Source organism: Zonotrichia albicollis, chromosome 7, assembly GCF_047830755.1.
Source record: "Zonotrichia albicollis isolate bZonAlb1 chromosome 7, bZonAlb1.hap1, whole genome shotgun sequence".
Lineage (NCBI taxonomy): Eukaryota > Metazoa > Chordata > Aves > Passeriformes > Passerellidae > Zonotrichia > Zonotrichia albicollis.
Genome location: NC_133825.1, coordinates 24371515 through 24390144, shown reverse-complemented (window position 1 = coordinate 24390144; position 18630 = coordinate 24371515). Strand labels below are relative to the sequence as shown.

The 18630-nt window shown below is 45.4% G+C and overlaps 1 protein-coding gene across 1 annotated transcript; it reads right to left on the bottom strand.

Annotated features, from left to right (window-relative positions):
- Positions 1-1125: 1125 nt before the first annotated feature.
- SNCG (synuclein gamma) lies at positions 1126-17316 on the bottom strand. The gene is made up of 5 exons (XM_005481562.4): positions 16870-17316; positions 11914-11955; positions 10912-11039; positions 2571-2639; positions 1126-1503 (listed from the first exon to the last, which is right to left on the bottom strand). Exons 1-5 carry the CDS (start codon positions 16988-16990, stop codon positions 1474-1476), a joined length of 390 nt encoding a protein of 129 aa, XP_005481619.1. The 5' UTR covers positions 16991-17316; the 3' UTR covers positions 1126-1473.
- Between the last annotated feature and the right edge of the window lie 1314 nt (positions 17317-18630).

The window sequence follows — 18630 nt, the reverse complement described above, 5'->3', positions numbered from 1 at the left end:
TCTCTAGCGAGCACTGAGAATAGAATCCAGTCTCCTGCTGCTGGGTATGAGTAAGTCTTTTTGTCCTCTTACCTTGGCCTCAATTTTAGTGACTGTTTAATTGGCAGATACTTGCAGGACATCTGAAAAGAGTATGCACATATCAGATATATCTTCCTTTGAGGGTCCTTGTTACCTCTGCTAGGGCTCTTTTGTTCCCTTTCTGTGTTGAGATCAAAGACCCACTGGGATGGAAATCCTGTGGTCTCTGCAAGGCAATGCTTTACACATGCTGTTATGCCTGACAGAGGCTCCCAGCACACTTGCTAGATGCTTCCATGCCACAGCAAGTCTCTTCTACCTTCCATAGTCATCATCATTTAACAGCTTAATGAAGATTATTGGTCTGATTTTGAAACAGTTTAAATCTCAACAGTTTACACTGGCTTCTCCTCGATTCGTGGGTGCTCTTCCTGCAGGCAAATAAAAGAACCCATTTTTACATCCATACCTACAGGCATGCTTTAAATGTAGCCCATCATTCACAGCCACATTTTCCTGCTCTCTCCCCTGGTGAATGTGGAGGGTCTCAGCAGCTGAGCTACAGCCTGCCTGAGTGCTGTCACCGACACCAGCTCCGTGTTCGTGCTGCACCGGGAGATTCTCCTTTGGCACCTGCCCTCACACTCACACATTTCACAGCAACCCTGCCTGTCCCTGCCAGCTGTTCTGCAGTCCTGACCAGGTCAGCTGGTGCCCATCACATTTCTTTAATTACCTTCTGGCAGCTTGTTACATCCTGATGCCAGGAGAGCTTTCTGGTGCAAACAGAATAAACTGAGCTCAACATCACTCTCACATTCCTTTAAAAAGCCTCCTTTCATCCTGTATCACCCCCACATTCTCTCTTAAACATGGCAAGTATTTAAAAAGTGAAATATTTTTCAGCCCTGAGAGACAGAAAGCCAGCCTACCTACAGTACTGTTTTCAGAAATACAATTTTTCATGATTCTTCATCTCTTACAACATGATTTAAGGCCTTTACAGTTTTGAGTATTCTAATACTGCACTTTTACAGGAAGAAGGCATCAGTCTGGAAGGATCCACATCTAAAATGCGCAAACAAAACCAACAAGACAAAAAACTTGTTCAAACACTTTTTATTAGTTAAAAAAAAAATCCATAATGCCTAGAGATCCCAAGTGCCAGTGCATATGGATGCAAGACACAGATTTGTGAGTCCAACCAAAATATACAAAGCAACTGGGAGGCCAGGAGGGAGGCTGGGAAAGACACACAGCCCAGTACACACCTGCACGTTACTTACAATGGAGGAGTCTGGCTTACATATATTGTATGACTGGTTTATGAGGCAAGTGCAAGACTACAGAGCTGAATGCAGTTAGTCTATGGACAGTGGGATTTTCCTGTTGTGGTGTTGGCTAATACTTCCATGTATGTTCTTGGAATGGTCTCTTTTGAGCAAGAATTCCCTAACTTGATGCATCACCTCCAGTTTCACCCTGTGAGAGAAGACAAGTAAGAAAATAGGTAAATATTTGGAAAATATAAACAAATATGGGAGAAAAATCAATGCTGACAGTCACCATACAAAACTCCCACAAAGAGCTAAAAACAATGAAGACCATGGGTGATGCAGAAAATAAATGAATTATCCATTCCCTCTGGAAACCAGACACACTCCTGGTGTAACTCAGATCTCTGGGGAAAACAAGGGTGTGAATTCAAGTCCAGTTAATGTGGGGCCAGGCTCCACTGGCAGGAGTGTCCTGCTTTGTGCTCCTGCCTGACCCAGCCGTGCTGCAGCCATGCAGCCATTGGGATTGTGGGGCCCATTTCTGGGACTGGCAGTGGGGGGTGATGGCTGCAGGAAGGTGGGAGATGCAAGATGAGACTTTTGGGAGCTTTGGGGACCATGAAAACAGCCTGAGATTCAGAAAGGCTGAAAACTGTGGGGTTTGGGTGCATGCAGTACTTGTGGAGGGGACAGACATAGGCCTTAACACTGAAATTGTAAAGGAAATACCACATGAGAAGCATTTGCCCCTGTTGTCCATGTTGGACAAAAAGTCGTCCTTGTTCAAGAGTTGAAATTGGCCCAGAGACAAATTTTAGACCCAGGGCTTCAAAAGAACGTTGCAGGTAGAACAGTTAAAAAAGCAAATGAACTAATTTAAATACAGAAAATCTGTAGAAAAACTTAACTTGTTATCTAAATTTCTTGGCTGCAAACAGGAAAAAGTGATTCCATGTGATGACAGAACCATAGACAGCGTTCACTTTAACATGTGCATTTACACCCCAAAATCAACCCCAATCAGGCAGCAGTTTGCAATCTGACCATCTGTCACTCATGGAAAATTCTCAAGATAAGGAAATGGCGAGAATGAGAACAGAAGAGGTTTTTGTCCAACAACTCAGCAAAGTGGGAACAGTGGTGGGCTCCTTGCTTGGCAGCTCTAGAACCCCAGGTGCCAGGGGGGACATTGTGCCAGGGGGAAGCCAGCAGCCTGACAGAGGAGGGGGTGGCACAGAGGGCCCGGGGCAGTGGGGATGTGGCAGCACTCACCTCTCCTGCTGGGGCCCCCTCTCCCTCCAGCCTGGGCTGCTCGGGCGGCTGCGGCGGGGCCAGGTCCTCCTGCCAAGTCACAAGCAACATGTTTGTCCCTGCTGCCACATGCAGAGTCATCACCCTCATCTTAGGCTGAGTGACATGGGGGTGAGCATTACACACACAGGCAAATTAGCAGCTTGAATAGATGGCAGATACTGCTTGAAATCCATTTCAGTTGTGCAGCTGGTTTGAGCAGATATGTATAAGAAAGCCCACTCAATTTTTAACAGCCTGGTTTATGGTCTTCTTCATACAGAAAATCAGCTCTTTTTCTGTCATTGAGACCAGAGTTTTGACTCCATCAGTGTGAAGAAATTTGGGAGCAACAAATAAATTTATGTATAGCAAGGCTATACCCAGCCATCCCCCACATTATCTTACCTTGAGCAGTCATTGCACAGACTAAATTGAATGGAAGATATAGCAGTACTGTGGTGCTGTTAATGTCATGCTTCAGAAAAAATATCCTTATCAAAGGATAAGCTTTTCTTTTTGTTTGAGTACAAGCATTTACTTAAGTATTTTGGGCTCTTCCAGCTACTTGCTTACATCTTTCAGCTACCTTCCTATTCACAGAAGAAGAGAAAAGGTTGCATTACCAGGTAATTACGTTAAACACAATTTGGCCACATGGGAAGAGAAGACAAAATCCTGACCATATTGGATGTGCACAGGGGATGGAGAGAAAGCAGAAATGCACCTAGGTGGAATCAGTCAGTGAGAGTAAGGGGAAGCAGAAGTAGCAGAACCTCTGTAATTTTAGTTGAGTTCACCAGAGAACTCAAATTACAAAGCTTCTCTGTTTTCTTTGAGCACACATGCCCAGCAGCTCCCCTGAATGACTCTCACCCCACATGAAGTCAGGGAGGGAACCAGAGACACATATATTATGGAAAGGAAAAGTCAATTTTGCATGAAGGCAAAGTTATGAATTTCAGTATTTTGGAAACACAAGGCCACTACTTTGCTTGGTGGTGCTGCTGATGCAATGCAAATCAATGTCCCTGCCAAACCTACTGTAAACAAAACTTTATGTGCCATGTGTTTAGGGTACTCTCTTTTCCTTTTCACACATGTCCTTACTTTCCTGTCCAGTCACAACTGTTCTCATCAGCAGGATAACATCCCTGCCATACCTACTGCTTTTTGAACTGAATTTGGGAAAAAAAGGCAATGTGAAGTAAAAAGGAAAAACAGATGGAGTTACATAGATACAAGGTAGAGCCCACGAAAATTTGACCTGGAAATTGAACTTCAGATCCATGTGTGGCAGCAAGGGGAGCCAGGAGGTGGAAGCACTGCAACCTGCTTGTCCTACCTATGGGCTTCCTGTTCTCCATGCAAGCCACCGTAAAATCAATGCACTGGAGGCAGAAACCAGCCAAAGTATGAGCTGCAGCCCTGTGCTGATGTCTGTCACAGCTGCAGGCATTCCTCCATCTCCCTGCTGAGACCAGAGCTGATCAGGCTGTTTGTGGAGAGCACCATGTGCTGCTGGTATCCCTAGATGAGAAGCACAATGTGACCATTTTCTCCTAAGGGACATGATCTTAACTTGCATTGCAGTGTTGGCTGAAATGATTCTTGCTGCTACCAACTTGAGCTGTGTTAAGCAAGCCCAGGTAACCAAATGACATCAAACTGCACATCATGGAAGCCAGTTTCTCCTGCAGGGAGACGTGCAGCTCCTCAGGAGAGGCCACTGCTCTGATGGAGCCGCCTGGTCACAGTGTTTCTGAGATGAGTCAGCTCTCCTGCTGCCAGCAAACAGCTCTCTACTCTGAATTTATGGACGCTCATCCAGCCTCAGGATCCAGCCTGCAGCTTTAAAGCACTTTACATTTGCACTTACATTATACTTTGCATTTCTATACCTTATAACTCAACAGTGCACATTAGGCCAAAGCAGGTAAATAGCCTCAAATTGTATTTTGAAGATTTACAAACAGATTTTTGACTATTAGGTGGAAAGGAAAGAAACTTCCAATGGAAGCCACTGTCAATAGCTGCAAGAGCAGGCATTTCACAGTGTTTTGCAGGTGGAGTTACCAGCTGCTGTGTGAAATTGTGAAGGTCAATCAAAGGCAGCTGCCTCAAGTGCTGAGCTGCATTGGAAACACTGGGGAACAGCTCACAGGAACACAAGGACCAGTGCAGTGCACTCCATCTTTCCACAGGATATGAACACCTATTGTTCCTGTGGGCAGAGAGCCTGGCTCTGGTAGATGTGAAAGAGTCCTGGGAGAGGGACACCTTTCTCAGGACCACCCTAGGGATGCTGTATCCAAGAGCGCGGGGTGGGCTGGAGAATCCCTGTTCAGCTATTGTGCTGCTTCTCACATCCCTCAGATCCTGCACTCTGCCAAGACTGCTCCAGAAGGCTAAAAATCAACCATCTATTTTTAGAAAGGGAAGCAAGTGAGTTTCTGCAGGGTGTTTCTAGGCTGTGTTGGAGGAGCCAGCACAATAGCAGGATGAAGAGGTGTCAGGCTGTGTTAGGGATGGCGCTTCACAGCCTTTTTCTCACGCGCTTCCACCCTGCCCGGAACAGGGAACAGGAGGTGAGGAAGGGCTGCATTCTTCAGCTGGGTGTCACCTGCCTGGGGATTTCAGGCTCTGCTCAGGAAGACAACATCCAGAGCAGGACCATGTGGGGTAGGGGTCTCCACTTTGGACAAAGAGCCAGAAATCCCTGGGCACCAGCTCCAGCTATAACACTGACTTGGAATAACGCTAGACAAGAAAGAAGGGGTGAAAATCCAACTTCCTTGGGGGGCAGAAAGAGTTTAGTAATTCCTGTCAGTGCTCATCTCGTCATCAAAAGGGAAAACATTTTCTAAGCTAAAGGCATGTTGAAACCATGAAACAATTAGTAATGCTCCACCTGCTCCTAAAGGGAGAGCCCAATATCTCCCCACAGAAATTACGTACTTTCTTAGAAAAAAATATTTTAAATGGAAATAAAATTAAATATTTAGTTTGCTATGGGCTAGTTTCTTCTGGTTTTGGGTGGGCACTTGAATCTTTTTTTGCTAATGAAGAAAGAAAAGTGAAATACTTGAACGTAATAGTTAAATGAAGCACAAGACCTCAGAATTCTTTCCAAGAACAGTACCTACATTTTTAAATATTTTGTGTGTTTAAAAATATATTTTATGTGGAATATATACACCACAGGAAATCTCTATATATAAAATACAATATTTTGCTAAGATTATGAAACAGAGGTACATGTTCAGCTATCACTAATTAAAAACTCAACAAATTAAGACCTGCTATTTATAAAAATATTCCTGTATAATAGTAAGGGATCTTAAATAGACTCTACTATAGGCTTCTGGGTTCAGATATTTTAATAAGTTGTTTTAAAAAATGATTTTGAAAGCCCAGAAATAGTGGAAGAAATTAATTACAATTTAATTCCTCAGATTTCTAATTTTCACAGGTTCTATGAAATTCCCCTTTTCAGCTCTTCAGCAACTTACTTGTCCACTGTCTGAGTTCATATATGAAGTAGAATTTATAATTTTCATCTATATTATCTTGTAGGCCTATGGGAGTTTTGTTGCTGTCCCCAAATATTCGGACATAAACATACTAAGATTATTGTCCTTATATAACAGAGAAAGCAGCCCAGATATTGGATGCTGGGATATACTCATCAAATCTCAACAAATTCAGTGGCAAACAAGATTTCATCATCATCATCATCATTATTATTATTATTAGTTTAAGGCTGAAAAGCCACAGAGGTTCACTGGCAGCCTAATGTGCTACAAATTCAAGGCCCTCTAAGGGACATCAGTTGCATAAGGTGGAGAGGCTCAGCCTCCTGTGGTGCTCCTGACCTTGGCTGCTGGAGCAAACACGATGCTGCCTGGCAGCATCCCCAAGCCACTCCCTAGGAGAGCCTCAGGCAGCCTGGCAGGTCCTGTGGACGAGCTGTCCTGGACAGGCTTCAGGCTGAGTGCTCGGAGTGATGCCAACAACTCTGACTGAGGGGTCAACCCTCAATTCAAGTGAGTGGACCCACAAACAGAACAGGCAGAGGGGCATGCAGGATTCCTGTCTTACCCTACAAATCCAGGTAGTCTTTTGGGATGGCTTTGTTTTTATCCAGCTCACAGTCAGACTCTCTCAGAGTCTCCTGGGACTGCTTATAAATGTTACATATTTGATGTGTATCCTATGGGATTGCAGGGGTACAGCCTTGAGCCATGGAGCATATCCATGTAGGCCTCAAGGCTTCACCAGTGCCACTAATTCAGCTATTTTGGATGGGAAAATGTCTGCCTGAATGAGACCGAGAGGGGAGCACAGAAAAAGTGCCTATAAGGCTGAGTGCCCCACTCCATGCTGCTTGTGCAGTCCCCCGTGCTCCATGACATGTGGAAGGATACCAGTGGGATGCATCACTGCATCAACTAACTACAGGGAAGCTTGAATACAAAGGGGAACAAGTTTCAGCTATTTATTCTACCTAATTGTTGGGTGGTTTGGCTGTTGATTTCCCTGCTCCTCCTGCTTAGCAGCTCTGCCCTTGGTGCCTTCTCAGATGCCCTTGTTTGCTCTGTCCTTGTGGCACTTGCCCAGCCCAATCGAACTTGGACAGGAAGGTCACTCCGTTTCTGCTTCTAATTCCTTCTGTGCAACAGACTGCCTCTGCATCAGAGGCGTTGCAGGGTGTAAATGAAGGGAATTAAGGCCATGAAGAGCAGCCTTTCCCACTCAGGATGTGCATTGTTATGAAAGAGATGAGCCATGGCGTGGGTGCGGCCACGTGCGCCAGGTCAGGTGCGCAGAAATGCTGCGATCCAGAGAACGCGCCCAGCAGTTGCACATAACTGACAAATGCTCATTTAATTCATGGGCTGAAGAAAAAAACAGATCAGACCCAATTCAAAGTGACAGAGTCATGAACCGACAACTAAACCATGAAAACTGACAGGACAAATAGATCTAAAGGGAAGATTTAGGTGGAAGGTGTAGGGAAGCATCAGTTACTGGGGAAATTGTTCCAAGCCCTGAGGGACATTTTGAGAGCTTGTGTATGTACATGGGCTTGTTTCAGCCACGTGGTGTCTGCATTGCAGCAAGCCCTGTGCTGCGTCATACAGACGAAGCATTAATCCTCCTCTAAGACAGGGATATTTAGTGGGTGGTTATCTCACTGGAATCTCCTAATGTCCACCCCAGGGATGGGGATGGGTGCAAAGCCACAGACAGAACACACTACTGACTGGTTTAATACCTTTTTGTATCAGAAAAATTGCGGAGGGTTTATAATCCCTTAATTTACAGATTTTTTAGCTGATACCTAAAAACTCCCCCAAATGAGTCAACCCTTTCTTGTACTCAGCAGTGACCAGGTCAGTGCCAAAGCCCTGTCAGGCAGTGCCAGCACAACTCAAGGTTGTTCTCATCTGCTTGGCACCCCTCCATAGGTGTAGGGTTACTTCAGGCCCATTTCCTTCTACACGGCTCTGAGTGCTCCCCCCAAGGACAGCGAGGAACAGCAGCCTGCCAGGGTGCCCACATTTCAGTGCCTGCTGTGATGCAACAAAGGGCTGAATTCTTTCCCATGGCCAAAGTCACCATTTGATACACCGGCACCCCACAGCTATCCTGAGCAAGACTTACCCCAAAACCCACAGAGTACCCCCCTCTTTCCTAATGTGTGCCTGCCACTGATCCCAGCTGTCAAATGCACAGACTGAATGTCAACGAGCTCTCAGTAATTGATATTAATAGTGGCAATGGCCAGCTGGGGACATGCCTTCTGGGCCACTGGAGTCCCCAGCCCCAAGTCACCCCGAGCACTGCTCAGTGCCATGCATTCACAGATCCCTGGCACTTGGAACAGCCCTTCTACAGCAGCGAACAACACTGGAGATAGCTGAAAACCCAAATGGGATGTTGGCAAGTGCTCTGTGCAATTAGAAAGAGGGAGGATAGTATGGAGCATGAACAAATCTCAGGACTGGATGCTCTCTCAGACTTCTGGGGCTGAAATGCTTGTGATTATTCCAGGACTGCAGGATTATAACAGTGGATATTCACTGTTTAAACATTTACAAGCTATACATTATCACTCTTAGTGTATCTCCAGTGGGTCTCCCTCATGCATTACAGTGCCTGCTGCTGCTATTGGCAGATTCTGGATGTATTTCCATTAGCAAATTGTGTAACATAATAGGAGCAGTTCTGGAAAAAGGACAGCTGGTGCTGAGAGCACAACTCCTTATACTCCTTTCAGGACCCTCCCTCTGGAACAGCTTTGGTTCCATGGCAATTATCCATTAGCAGTGGGGATGGCCTCGATGTGCATGTGGAGCCCAATCTTCTGCGTCTAGCTGGATCCAAAAGGTGTCTAGCTACATGCTAAAGTATGGTGAGTATGAATAAAAGATTTGCACTCCTAAGCTGAACTAATCCAGCAGAACAGATGAACCCTCTTTCACAGAAACAAATGTTTTTCCTGATTTTTTTTGTCCTGTGATTTTTCTTGTTTTTCTCCTCCTGTTTTCAGTCTGCTGCCTCAGCACCTCTGCTGTTTGGCATGACACTGTATCCAAAGCAGTTTCCTGGCTCCATTTAGTCTGCCCTTTGGCATGTGACACATCCTAATTTTTTAGTTCTTAATCAATCTCTATTTTAAGTCTAAGCAATTGGACATCAATGGAAGACATCAGAATGACAGTTCAGATGCTCTCTGGAAAACCTGCACTTGTTTAAGCTCTGAAATTAGCTGTAAACTGTAGCTGTCAGTCTTTGAGGTGGGGTTCTCACTTAGGAGGAAAGGAGAAGAGGATTGCTGCTGCTCAGTCCTTGCTGGAGGGGAGACAGCTTGCTATCTGCAGCAAGGATTCCTACCATCAGCAAATTCCTCACTCTCCTGGGTCAATCACCCCACGGTCAGTCAAAAGGTAGGAAGGGGTATTCTGGCCCCATGGAATTAGGAATCACTGTTTGCACTCCTGCAGCCTCACTGCTGTTCCCTGTGGGAATAGAGATTAAATTTATCCCAAGGGCTTAGCAGAACTCCTGTATCTGCCCTGTTCACATGCTTTCAGGAGGACATTTTGCGTCACTTGAAGCTGCTGTTCTCTTTTGTTAGGCTATTCTCTCAGGATTTATATGCTGTGTAGAAGTTTTGTTTCACATCACAATGTGTTTATGTGCAGGTCAGGAAATTAATCAGCCGATTATCTGAACAATTAAAACTATTTTGGCCAGCCAGACTTTGCTTTGATTCTGGGTTTGGGTTTGCTGTGACTCATAAAGCTCATGTGGCCATCAACAGCACTGGTCACACTCTCTGAAGAGGGGAAAGAGAAGGGCTTACCAAAGAGCTGCCAAACATTGGCCTCGTGCTGTACAAATGGGTGCTGTTTGTTACCAAAGCATCCTCTCTAATGATCAACACTGCCTTCACCTAAGGAACTGTTCTGCTCCTTCAGACTCCCTTTATTCCCCTCACTTGAAGCAGCCCCGTTCGTCAAATTAGGCTGGAGGACAGAAGATGCCTTGTCTGAACCTGGCTTAATCCCTACACAATTTGGGTCACACGGCCTTTTATCAATAAGCACTTGGTTGTTGTCAAACCAGCAGGAAGCAGAGCAGCAGGGCCAGGCTTTCTGCAGGAGCCAGGCTGTGCCTGGCTTGCTGCTGCCCTCTTCTGCCTGGGAAGCTGCCGCGGCCCGGCCGAGCCCGCATCCCGCCAGCACCGCACAGGGGCCAGGGCAAGTGCCGGCTGCCGTGCCTTCCCACCCCGCACATCCCTGAGCCCTGACTCAGGCCAGACGCTCACTGCTGCCCACACACATTTCTACTCGAGTCCCTGGGGAAAATGCTTTTCTACATCCGTAAGAAAATGGAGAGCCAGACTATTGCCAGCAGCGCCCACTGATGGGACAAGAGACAATAGGCACCAAGTGATTAATGGGTCCGTCTGAACAGAAGAAAACAATTCTCTTTTTCCTATGAGGGTGGTCAAACACTGGCACAGGTTGCCCAGGGAAATTGTGGAGCCTACTTCCATGGAGATGTTCAAAACCTACTGGGACAGTCCTCTCTCATTGGCCCTAAGGGGTTGGACTGGATGATCTCAAGGTGTCCCTTTCAAACGAAATGATTCTGTGACTACATTAGGCATTATACGATAATATTAAGTATTATACAAAAGCAGATATTGCTGAAAACCTTTCATGAAATAAGTAAAACCGTCAACTGTAAATGTTTGCAGGTTAATCCAAAGGCTCTTCTGTCCTGCCCATCATAGAACAAACAAACACACCTTTTTTACAACTCCTGTAGTGGCCACGATGGTCTCTGCTCCTTCTACAGTCTTGTTTGCCACTGTGTTCACACTGGCTACTACAGCTTCTCCCACCACGTTGGCCTGCTCTTTGGTCTTCTCAGCAACTGCAGTTTCAACAAAAGCAGAAAAGTCAGCAAACTACACACTGCCAGAAGGCTGCCAAATTCCCTGGGACGCAAAATGATTGCATTGAAGTAAAAGAAGAAATTAGCCCTGGTCCAGTCCTTGTTTGGGTATTTTAGATGAGATCACGTCTGAATTTAGATTGTGTATTTGAGGATTTTTGTCTGGCACAAAATGTTGCTTAGAGAGCAGCACTGCAGCCTGTCAGTCTTTGTGGGCAACCAGAGAATGAAAATTTCACTGCCAGATACTAAGAGACAACACTGTAAATAAGGTATTTTGCATTGCAGACTGTGCATGACCTCTTCCAGGTTACTTTCTGTTTGATTTCATACCCCTTGGCAGAAAACAGCAATAGTTATGAAATTCTCCAGGCAAAGGATCCATTCATCTTCCTTCAGGACAGTCCACATGGCTGCTCCTCCTTGGAGTTGGGGTTACCCCAGAAGGGACCTTTAGGTCCCTGACTCTGCAACTGCCAGACAGGACCCTCCCAAAGACCACAGTTTTGGCCAGACAGGATCTGATGCAAGTAAATACTCTCCGTGTGCTGGGCTGTGCACCTGACATTGTGAAATGTCTAAATAGCTGTGAATCATCCCAGTCTGCCAAGCAACCTGTGTTAGATTTTTTCTGACCTACTCTACTGATTAAATATTTTCTCTGACCTGAGTCCACTGCAAATGCCAGACCCTGAACCATCACTCCTGGCAAGCAGCCTCTACTCATCAGTGGGAAGGTCAGGCAGATCAGTGGTGTCCCACAGAGACCTCCCACTTGGCAGGGGTGACAGCCTTCCCAAGAGGTCCAACAACCACCACAGATTTCCACACCCCTCTCGGGCTCTGCTCTTACCTGAGGTCACACTTTGCACTACACCCTCCTTGGTCTTGGTGCCTGTGAAAGGAAACACAATCCATCAGTGCTGCCTGGAAATTACACCCTGCCTTCTGGACACAGATGGTTTCCTGCTCTCAGGAAGTGCAGCGGGGAGCCAAGGTGCTGCTGGTACCTACTGCTGAGACACAAACCATTTGTGAGTCAGAAAAGAGACCAGCTTCCCTCCCCAGTAAAGCCAATGAGTATCTTTGTGTTGAGAGTTGGAGAGCTTCAACAGCAAATTCTCTGGAGATGCTTAGACCTGAAAAATCTTGATTATAAAAAATTGTTCCTGCAATATTTCCAAAATGAGCAGTTGAGTAGTGGTAAATCAACTTTAAGCTACTTGTAAAAGTGACTGTAAATAAAATCACCTGGCAACATCTCACTCTTGCAAGACAAGAAGTCACATCCATTAATCTCCCCTGCCTTTCAGCAGGATACTTGGCTGCACTGGTCATTTAAAGTCTCATTCTATACCACTAATAAAGACTCTGGAGAAACCTGAAACTGAATTTACAGAACCACTACCTACCTCCTACATACCTACTTACTGGATTCCCTGTTTGGTGCCTCAGCCTAGGCTGCAAGTGCCTGCTCCCAGCAATGCACAGAAAACAGATGGTTTTATCTCAAATTATGAAAATACACCATATGTGTGCTTACATTGTAATTTATCTCACTGTTCTCAATGCAGAAAAGCTAACAGGATGTGAAGGCATTCAGTTTGCAACACAAATAGCCCTGAGGAATAATTAATCTCTGTGATTTTCCTCCATGCTTGAAGTGACAAGCTATATATCCTTTGTACTTGATATTGCTGCAGATAAGTTAAATCATATGGCACATGGGCAGCCCCCATGGGAATTAGGTGCTTTACACATTAAAAAAATAAGGAATCAAATTTATCTCTCCTGGAAGTTAAATAAACACAAGCCAAAATATTCCACTGGTCCCACTTTACTGTATATTGTAGCTTCTCTTCAGGTTTCCCATACTGATAGAGCAGAAGGATTTCTATGGCCAACTATCAAAATGATAAAAATGGACAACAACCAGGCAGATTTTTGACTCCATGATAATGGAGCATCCACAGGTGGGGTGGGACAAACCAGTCACAAACCACAGCTCCTTTTCATTAGCAACAGCCTGAGAAGCAAAACAGGTGCAGTGCCCTGATAACAACAGCCCAGCTCGGTGCTGTTTTGCCTGATACATGTTATACATTATTGAATGTAATTCTCAATTGTTGATTTATTTTGGTGGTTGCAACCCCTGCCTGGGGCAGAACAAAACTGTTCTACTACAATATGCCCTCAACATTTCATTCCACCCTTCCAAATGGTCTAAAAAGTCAAGAAATGAAATCTTTGTATCTTTAATTTGTTACTGCTGTAAGCTGAGTTTCTAGTGATGCACATGACACGTGCACTGCTGTGAACTGGATTTAATGATGGTGCCCACAATACACAAACGTGCAGAAGCACAGCACTGAGCACAGCAGGTGCAAGTCTCAAGGCATGAATGTGAGCCCCTGAATGGGCCAAACACACAAGGTTCAATTCAGACACCGTCCTGCTTCGTTTTCCCTCCCAGCAGCATTCCAAGAAAAGACTGCCACAATATTGATTTGACATACACGGTTGTCTCATACCAGACTCAGATCCTCAAGACTAGCCCTTTGCTGGTTTTTGGTCAAACAGCAGCTGATAGGTAAGCACAGTACATGATTTGCTGTACCAGCCTTTCATGCCTTTGCAGTTTTGCAGTAAACACACTTAGTGAGACAAGAGCTGCAGTTTCGTATGTTTTTTGCCAGACTTTTAAGGTGACTATCTGGGCTCAATTCTTTTACGGGGAAGAGGAGTGAGCAGATGCTGTATGTGTGGATGGAAATTAATTGCAGAAAGGAGGGATGCAGCTAGAAAGAAAACATCTGAATCCATTTCATGACAGAAGCAATGTCATTGGGAAGAGTCACTGCCGCAGCCTGGGGAGAGCTCGCCTCATCCTCCCGGCCCAGCCACGCCCGATGACTCAGGCTCCCATCCATTATGCACCGCATGAAACCCGACCGGCCTTCCGAGCGCTCCTGCCAGCAGCCCGCATCTGTTGAATCAGAAAGCAATCACCTGATGCTCAATCTCATTTCACTCATTAGTCCTTGCCTGCAGCTTGCGTACCCAGAATTTAAAGTTCATGCATCCTGCCTCTTCTGGGTGCTGTGAGTCATCTGCAAGTGCTTTGGGACCGCCAGGGTGTGACCGAGGTGGTGGGGTGCTATGCCCTGGGAGAAGGTCTAGAGCAGAGAGGGATAGTTTGATGTGCATGAAATCCTGCAGGAATCATTCAGTTTAAACATAGCTTGGGGTGTTGAGGCTTTCTGCAACACACACAGTTGAAAATCCTTCTGGAAAATTACAAGTGCATTTTTTGCTGAGGCTTCCTGACCTATAGCACGAAACAGTGCTAATGACTCAATACTCTGGTGCAACTTTGCATTAAATTCATTAATTAACTTCAGCATCACTTACACCCCTATTCAAACCAAATTAAAAAACAGAGCCCACTGAACCATCTGCTGGGTCTGCACTAACCATGGCAGGGATCTCCTGACACCTTGGCACACTCAGAGGCTGTTGGAATTTGGAGAGCAGACGGTGATTTCACCAAGCACAGAGGCCACCCATGATACAGGATTCCTTCCTCTCCTTTCCTGCACTCTCTTCTCTACCCCGTGGGTTCAGCAAGGGCAGGGGCACTGCATTGCAAGCTTAGCACAGGAGGGAGGCACCAGCCTGGCATGGGCTGTGGGAGCTGAACATGGATGGATCAGAGAGGGGACGAGGTGGCCACAGTGTCCCAGTGGCGCTGTTCACTCCAGACAGATGCCTCTGAGTGAGCATTTTATTATTTTCTTCTCCTGAGCAGCAGCAAGTGACTCACCAGACGTGGTGGTTGTGCCCAGACATTTGGAATCCTCCTCAGAGAATCAGCAATGAGTTAACACAAACCTGAGTAAAAGTCAGGGATCCACTTCATCCATCCTAGGCCCTGGGGATTTTGTTCTCTTTCCTGAAGTTCTCAAAAGACCCTTGAGGTTCAATACAGTATTATTCTCTCCTAGCATCCAAAAATGCAAGTGTCATCACCTAATGCTCTAGATGAAGCTGCTGGGATAGGGCTCTGCAAGGGAAGAAGCAAGGAAGGAACAGTTCAGGTCTCTGATTTACTGTTCATGGGCACAGAGTGACAAAAGGCAGTGTGAACAATAGACTAATCACTCCAGTTTTAACCAATATACCACACTTCCACCTTCTCTGGCTATTAAAACAACCCCACCATTTTCTGAGCTAATTAGCATCTGGTCTTTATTTTTCCTGCCTGTGAAAGACTGAATTTTCCCTAAAGGGCTGAGCTTCCCAACAGGAACTGAATCAGACCAAGGCAAAGCTCTGACTGGTGCGTGACAGGGCAGGAACCAGCAGTATACCAACAAACCAAACCAATAAAAGGAGAAAGCACTTAATCCTCACTTTGATCCTTATTTGATCCTCATTCAGAGATTAAGGTTTCAAGGATCTTAGTTTCAGGCTCATAGAAAACTTTATTGAAAATATTACAATCTCCTAAAGAGACCTCTTGGCTCAACAACAAAAACCAGGTCACAGTATGGAGCTGTACAACGTGACTGAAAAGAGATGTGAGAAATTATGTATAAAAACTCTGAATAACCCCAGCACAGCTCAGATCTGGAAGCAGGTGCCACAATGTGACACCCACATATGATATTTCTTAGACTGGTGTTTCACTTGCTGTAGTTAGTTTTGTTGTTTACAGGAATACTGCTTACCTTTTTTTCTTGTGAGTCAGCTTCAAACTGAAGTGTGAACAGTTACATCCATTCATTTCCAGCATGTCAATAATTAAGTATTTAAGAATTCAAGATAAAAACATGATCAGACCTGCTACATACAAATTTTGTATTTAATTTGTAACATACAAATATATATCTGCAGCTATTGGCAATAGAGCAGTTTTAAATATAGTAGCTAAGTACAGCTGTGGATGCCACAGTAGGATGGCAGGAAGAGCCTGCATGTAAACTTTCCTACAAAAAGAAACACTCCCACATCCAGCAAAAATAAAGAGCTGTGTGAAATGCAGTAATCAGCAGTGAGATAATCAGTCTTGGGAACTTAAGACTCTTTAGTTTGTATTATATGGAGTATCTGACCATCCAGCCATATAATTGCATGTGCTAGATAAGTGGAGATAGTGGGTTTCAAGGGTGACCTTGAAAGGGGAGGTTTCAGCCCATTAACTGTGAAAGAGGTCTCTAGGCAGGACATCAGGCACACTGTTTTCCAGATCCTATTCTTTGGGCAAAAGGAATTTGGGCGTTTCTTGTAAAGCAAGATTAATGTGTGCATGGGCAACGAAAGAGGTCGGTGAACAGGAGAAGGATTCAGGACAAACCCATTTGTTTGTGGGGAAACAGATGCATCCTGCAATCCCCTCACACTAACACTGTTGGCTCCTCTCAGGGACCTCCTCAGTGAGTCCCTCCCAGCGTGGAGGTGAGGCAGAGACTGGCACGGCTCCTTTGCCTGGAGAGTGCCTGACTCACCCTGCAAACAATCAGTGAACAGTCAAACAAACCTTTCACCTGGGCACCTGCTCCTTAACATCATTCTGTCTTCCCTGGAGTCATGGTTTGTATGTCTAACTTACAGCTGGGGAAACTGAGGCATGGGGAGGCTGTTGTGCCCCAGGTTTACACAGCAATTCTGCTGAGCTCAGGGTCTTATCCAGACTATCCTGCTAGTCACTCCCAAGCTTCAGCCACAATATCATTTTCCCAGAGTTTCTCAGAGACAATCTATGCAGCTTTTCATGCTCAAAAGTAGATCAAAACTAGTTCTCTCTTACCTACATACATTACCCCTTCTTTGGTCTTCTCTGCAGCCTCTGTCACTCCCTGCTTGGTCTTTTCTGCAGCAGCCACCACACCTTCTTTAGCAATGGAGAAACCTTTCTTAAAGACATCCATTCTTGTTGCTTGTTAGGGTATTATCTGGGACGATCGGAATGAGGGAGCAAAAGCAGCAAAAAGCACCTCAAGGCTGGGACTGCGAGATGCAGCCTTACCCTCGGCAGATCTCAGCTTCTCTGGCAGGCTCTGCCTTTGCTCTTCCTCCTGTGCTGGATGAAGGCAGTGTGGCAGAGCTCACAGCCTCGCTGGCTCTTATTGATGAAGTGTGCTGCAGTGTAGCCAATGCCCGTGCACAGCTGATACTGAAATATTAATGATACGGATCTGCTTGGGAGCTTTAACAAGGGAGGGGGAGAGGAGGACGATGACAGCGGTAGGTAAGGAACTGTCTGGAGAATTTCCAGACAGAGAGAGCTTTTAAAATATGCTGCAATGCTCTCAGAGAAGGATGGTCTCGGTGAAGAGGGAGACTTTAGCAGAAGAGCTGAGTTCCTGAAAGGGCATCTCCCCGAGGCTGCAGCAGGAGCCAAACACCAGGAGCTCTCCTGGGCCTCAGAGGTGGAGAGCACCGAATGCTGACAGCAAACAAACAGGGTCGAGGTTTCTTGGTCTGGCAGTTACCAGAACCCAGCCTGCACAAATGGTAACAAGAACATTATTTCTAGTAAATCCTGAGAAAAAGGGAACCAGCTACGGCCTGGTGCTCAGGTGAAGTGAGCTTGAGGTCCCACCTGCTATGTTTTGTCAAGTGTGAAGTCATGCTGTATAAATTGTGGGGTTTGCTCAGCTGCATATCCCATTACAACAGTTCATTTCTGAAAAATCAGACGCCTGTTGGGGGAAATCCTGTTTCCTATTTGTTTCTCTGAGTTGCTGTAGACAGAGCCCTGCTCTGCCACTGCAGAGTGAGACGACATCTCACACCAAACACCATCCCTCACGTCAGAGCCGGTGCTGCAGAGCACAGCGGGGTCAGAACAGCCAGCACAGACCTGGCTGGGGAAATCTTACAGAGGATCCATCCAGCCTCAAGGCCTGGCTAGGAAAAAAATACCAAAACATGATCATTAATCACAGTTGGATATCCTAATGTACTTGCAGTTAAACTCAAGTTAAAGTGTTTTCTGAAGTAGATCCTAAGTGGCCTAAATCTGTTATTTCCCCAACAACAAAATGAAGTTCAGTGCTAGCTATGAAAGCAATTGCCGGTGCAGCAAGGTGATTTTTTATTTATTTTTTTTAATAGTGCCAGATGTGAAACTATGGAAGCCACATTGCATCAGCCTTTGAGGCCAAAGCATGACCTGCTTTGGGTGTTTTTCTGTACCAAGCAAACAGAATATGAAATTCAGAGGCTGAATTACATTTTGGAAAGATAGCCCACTACAACATCATGAAGTGCAATGGTCTGCAAGCCACTGCTGACACAATTTATCAGCGTGGAGTGTCAGATGGGCAATGACTATACAGAAAAAAGTCTGAGCAAAAAATGTTGTATCTGTAGGTACATGCAGACATGGACACAAACAGTTCTTACTCTGGAACTAAGACTAATTCTTCAGTTTTTGGAAGTGTTTTTCTTCCCTCATACTGAAATTATTGAAAAGTTGTTGATCTGGGAAATACCATATACAGTTCTTAATCATTTTCTCACAAATAAGTCTCCTTACTTATAAATGAAGAACAAATTTCCATCT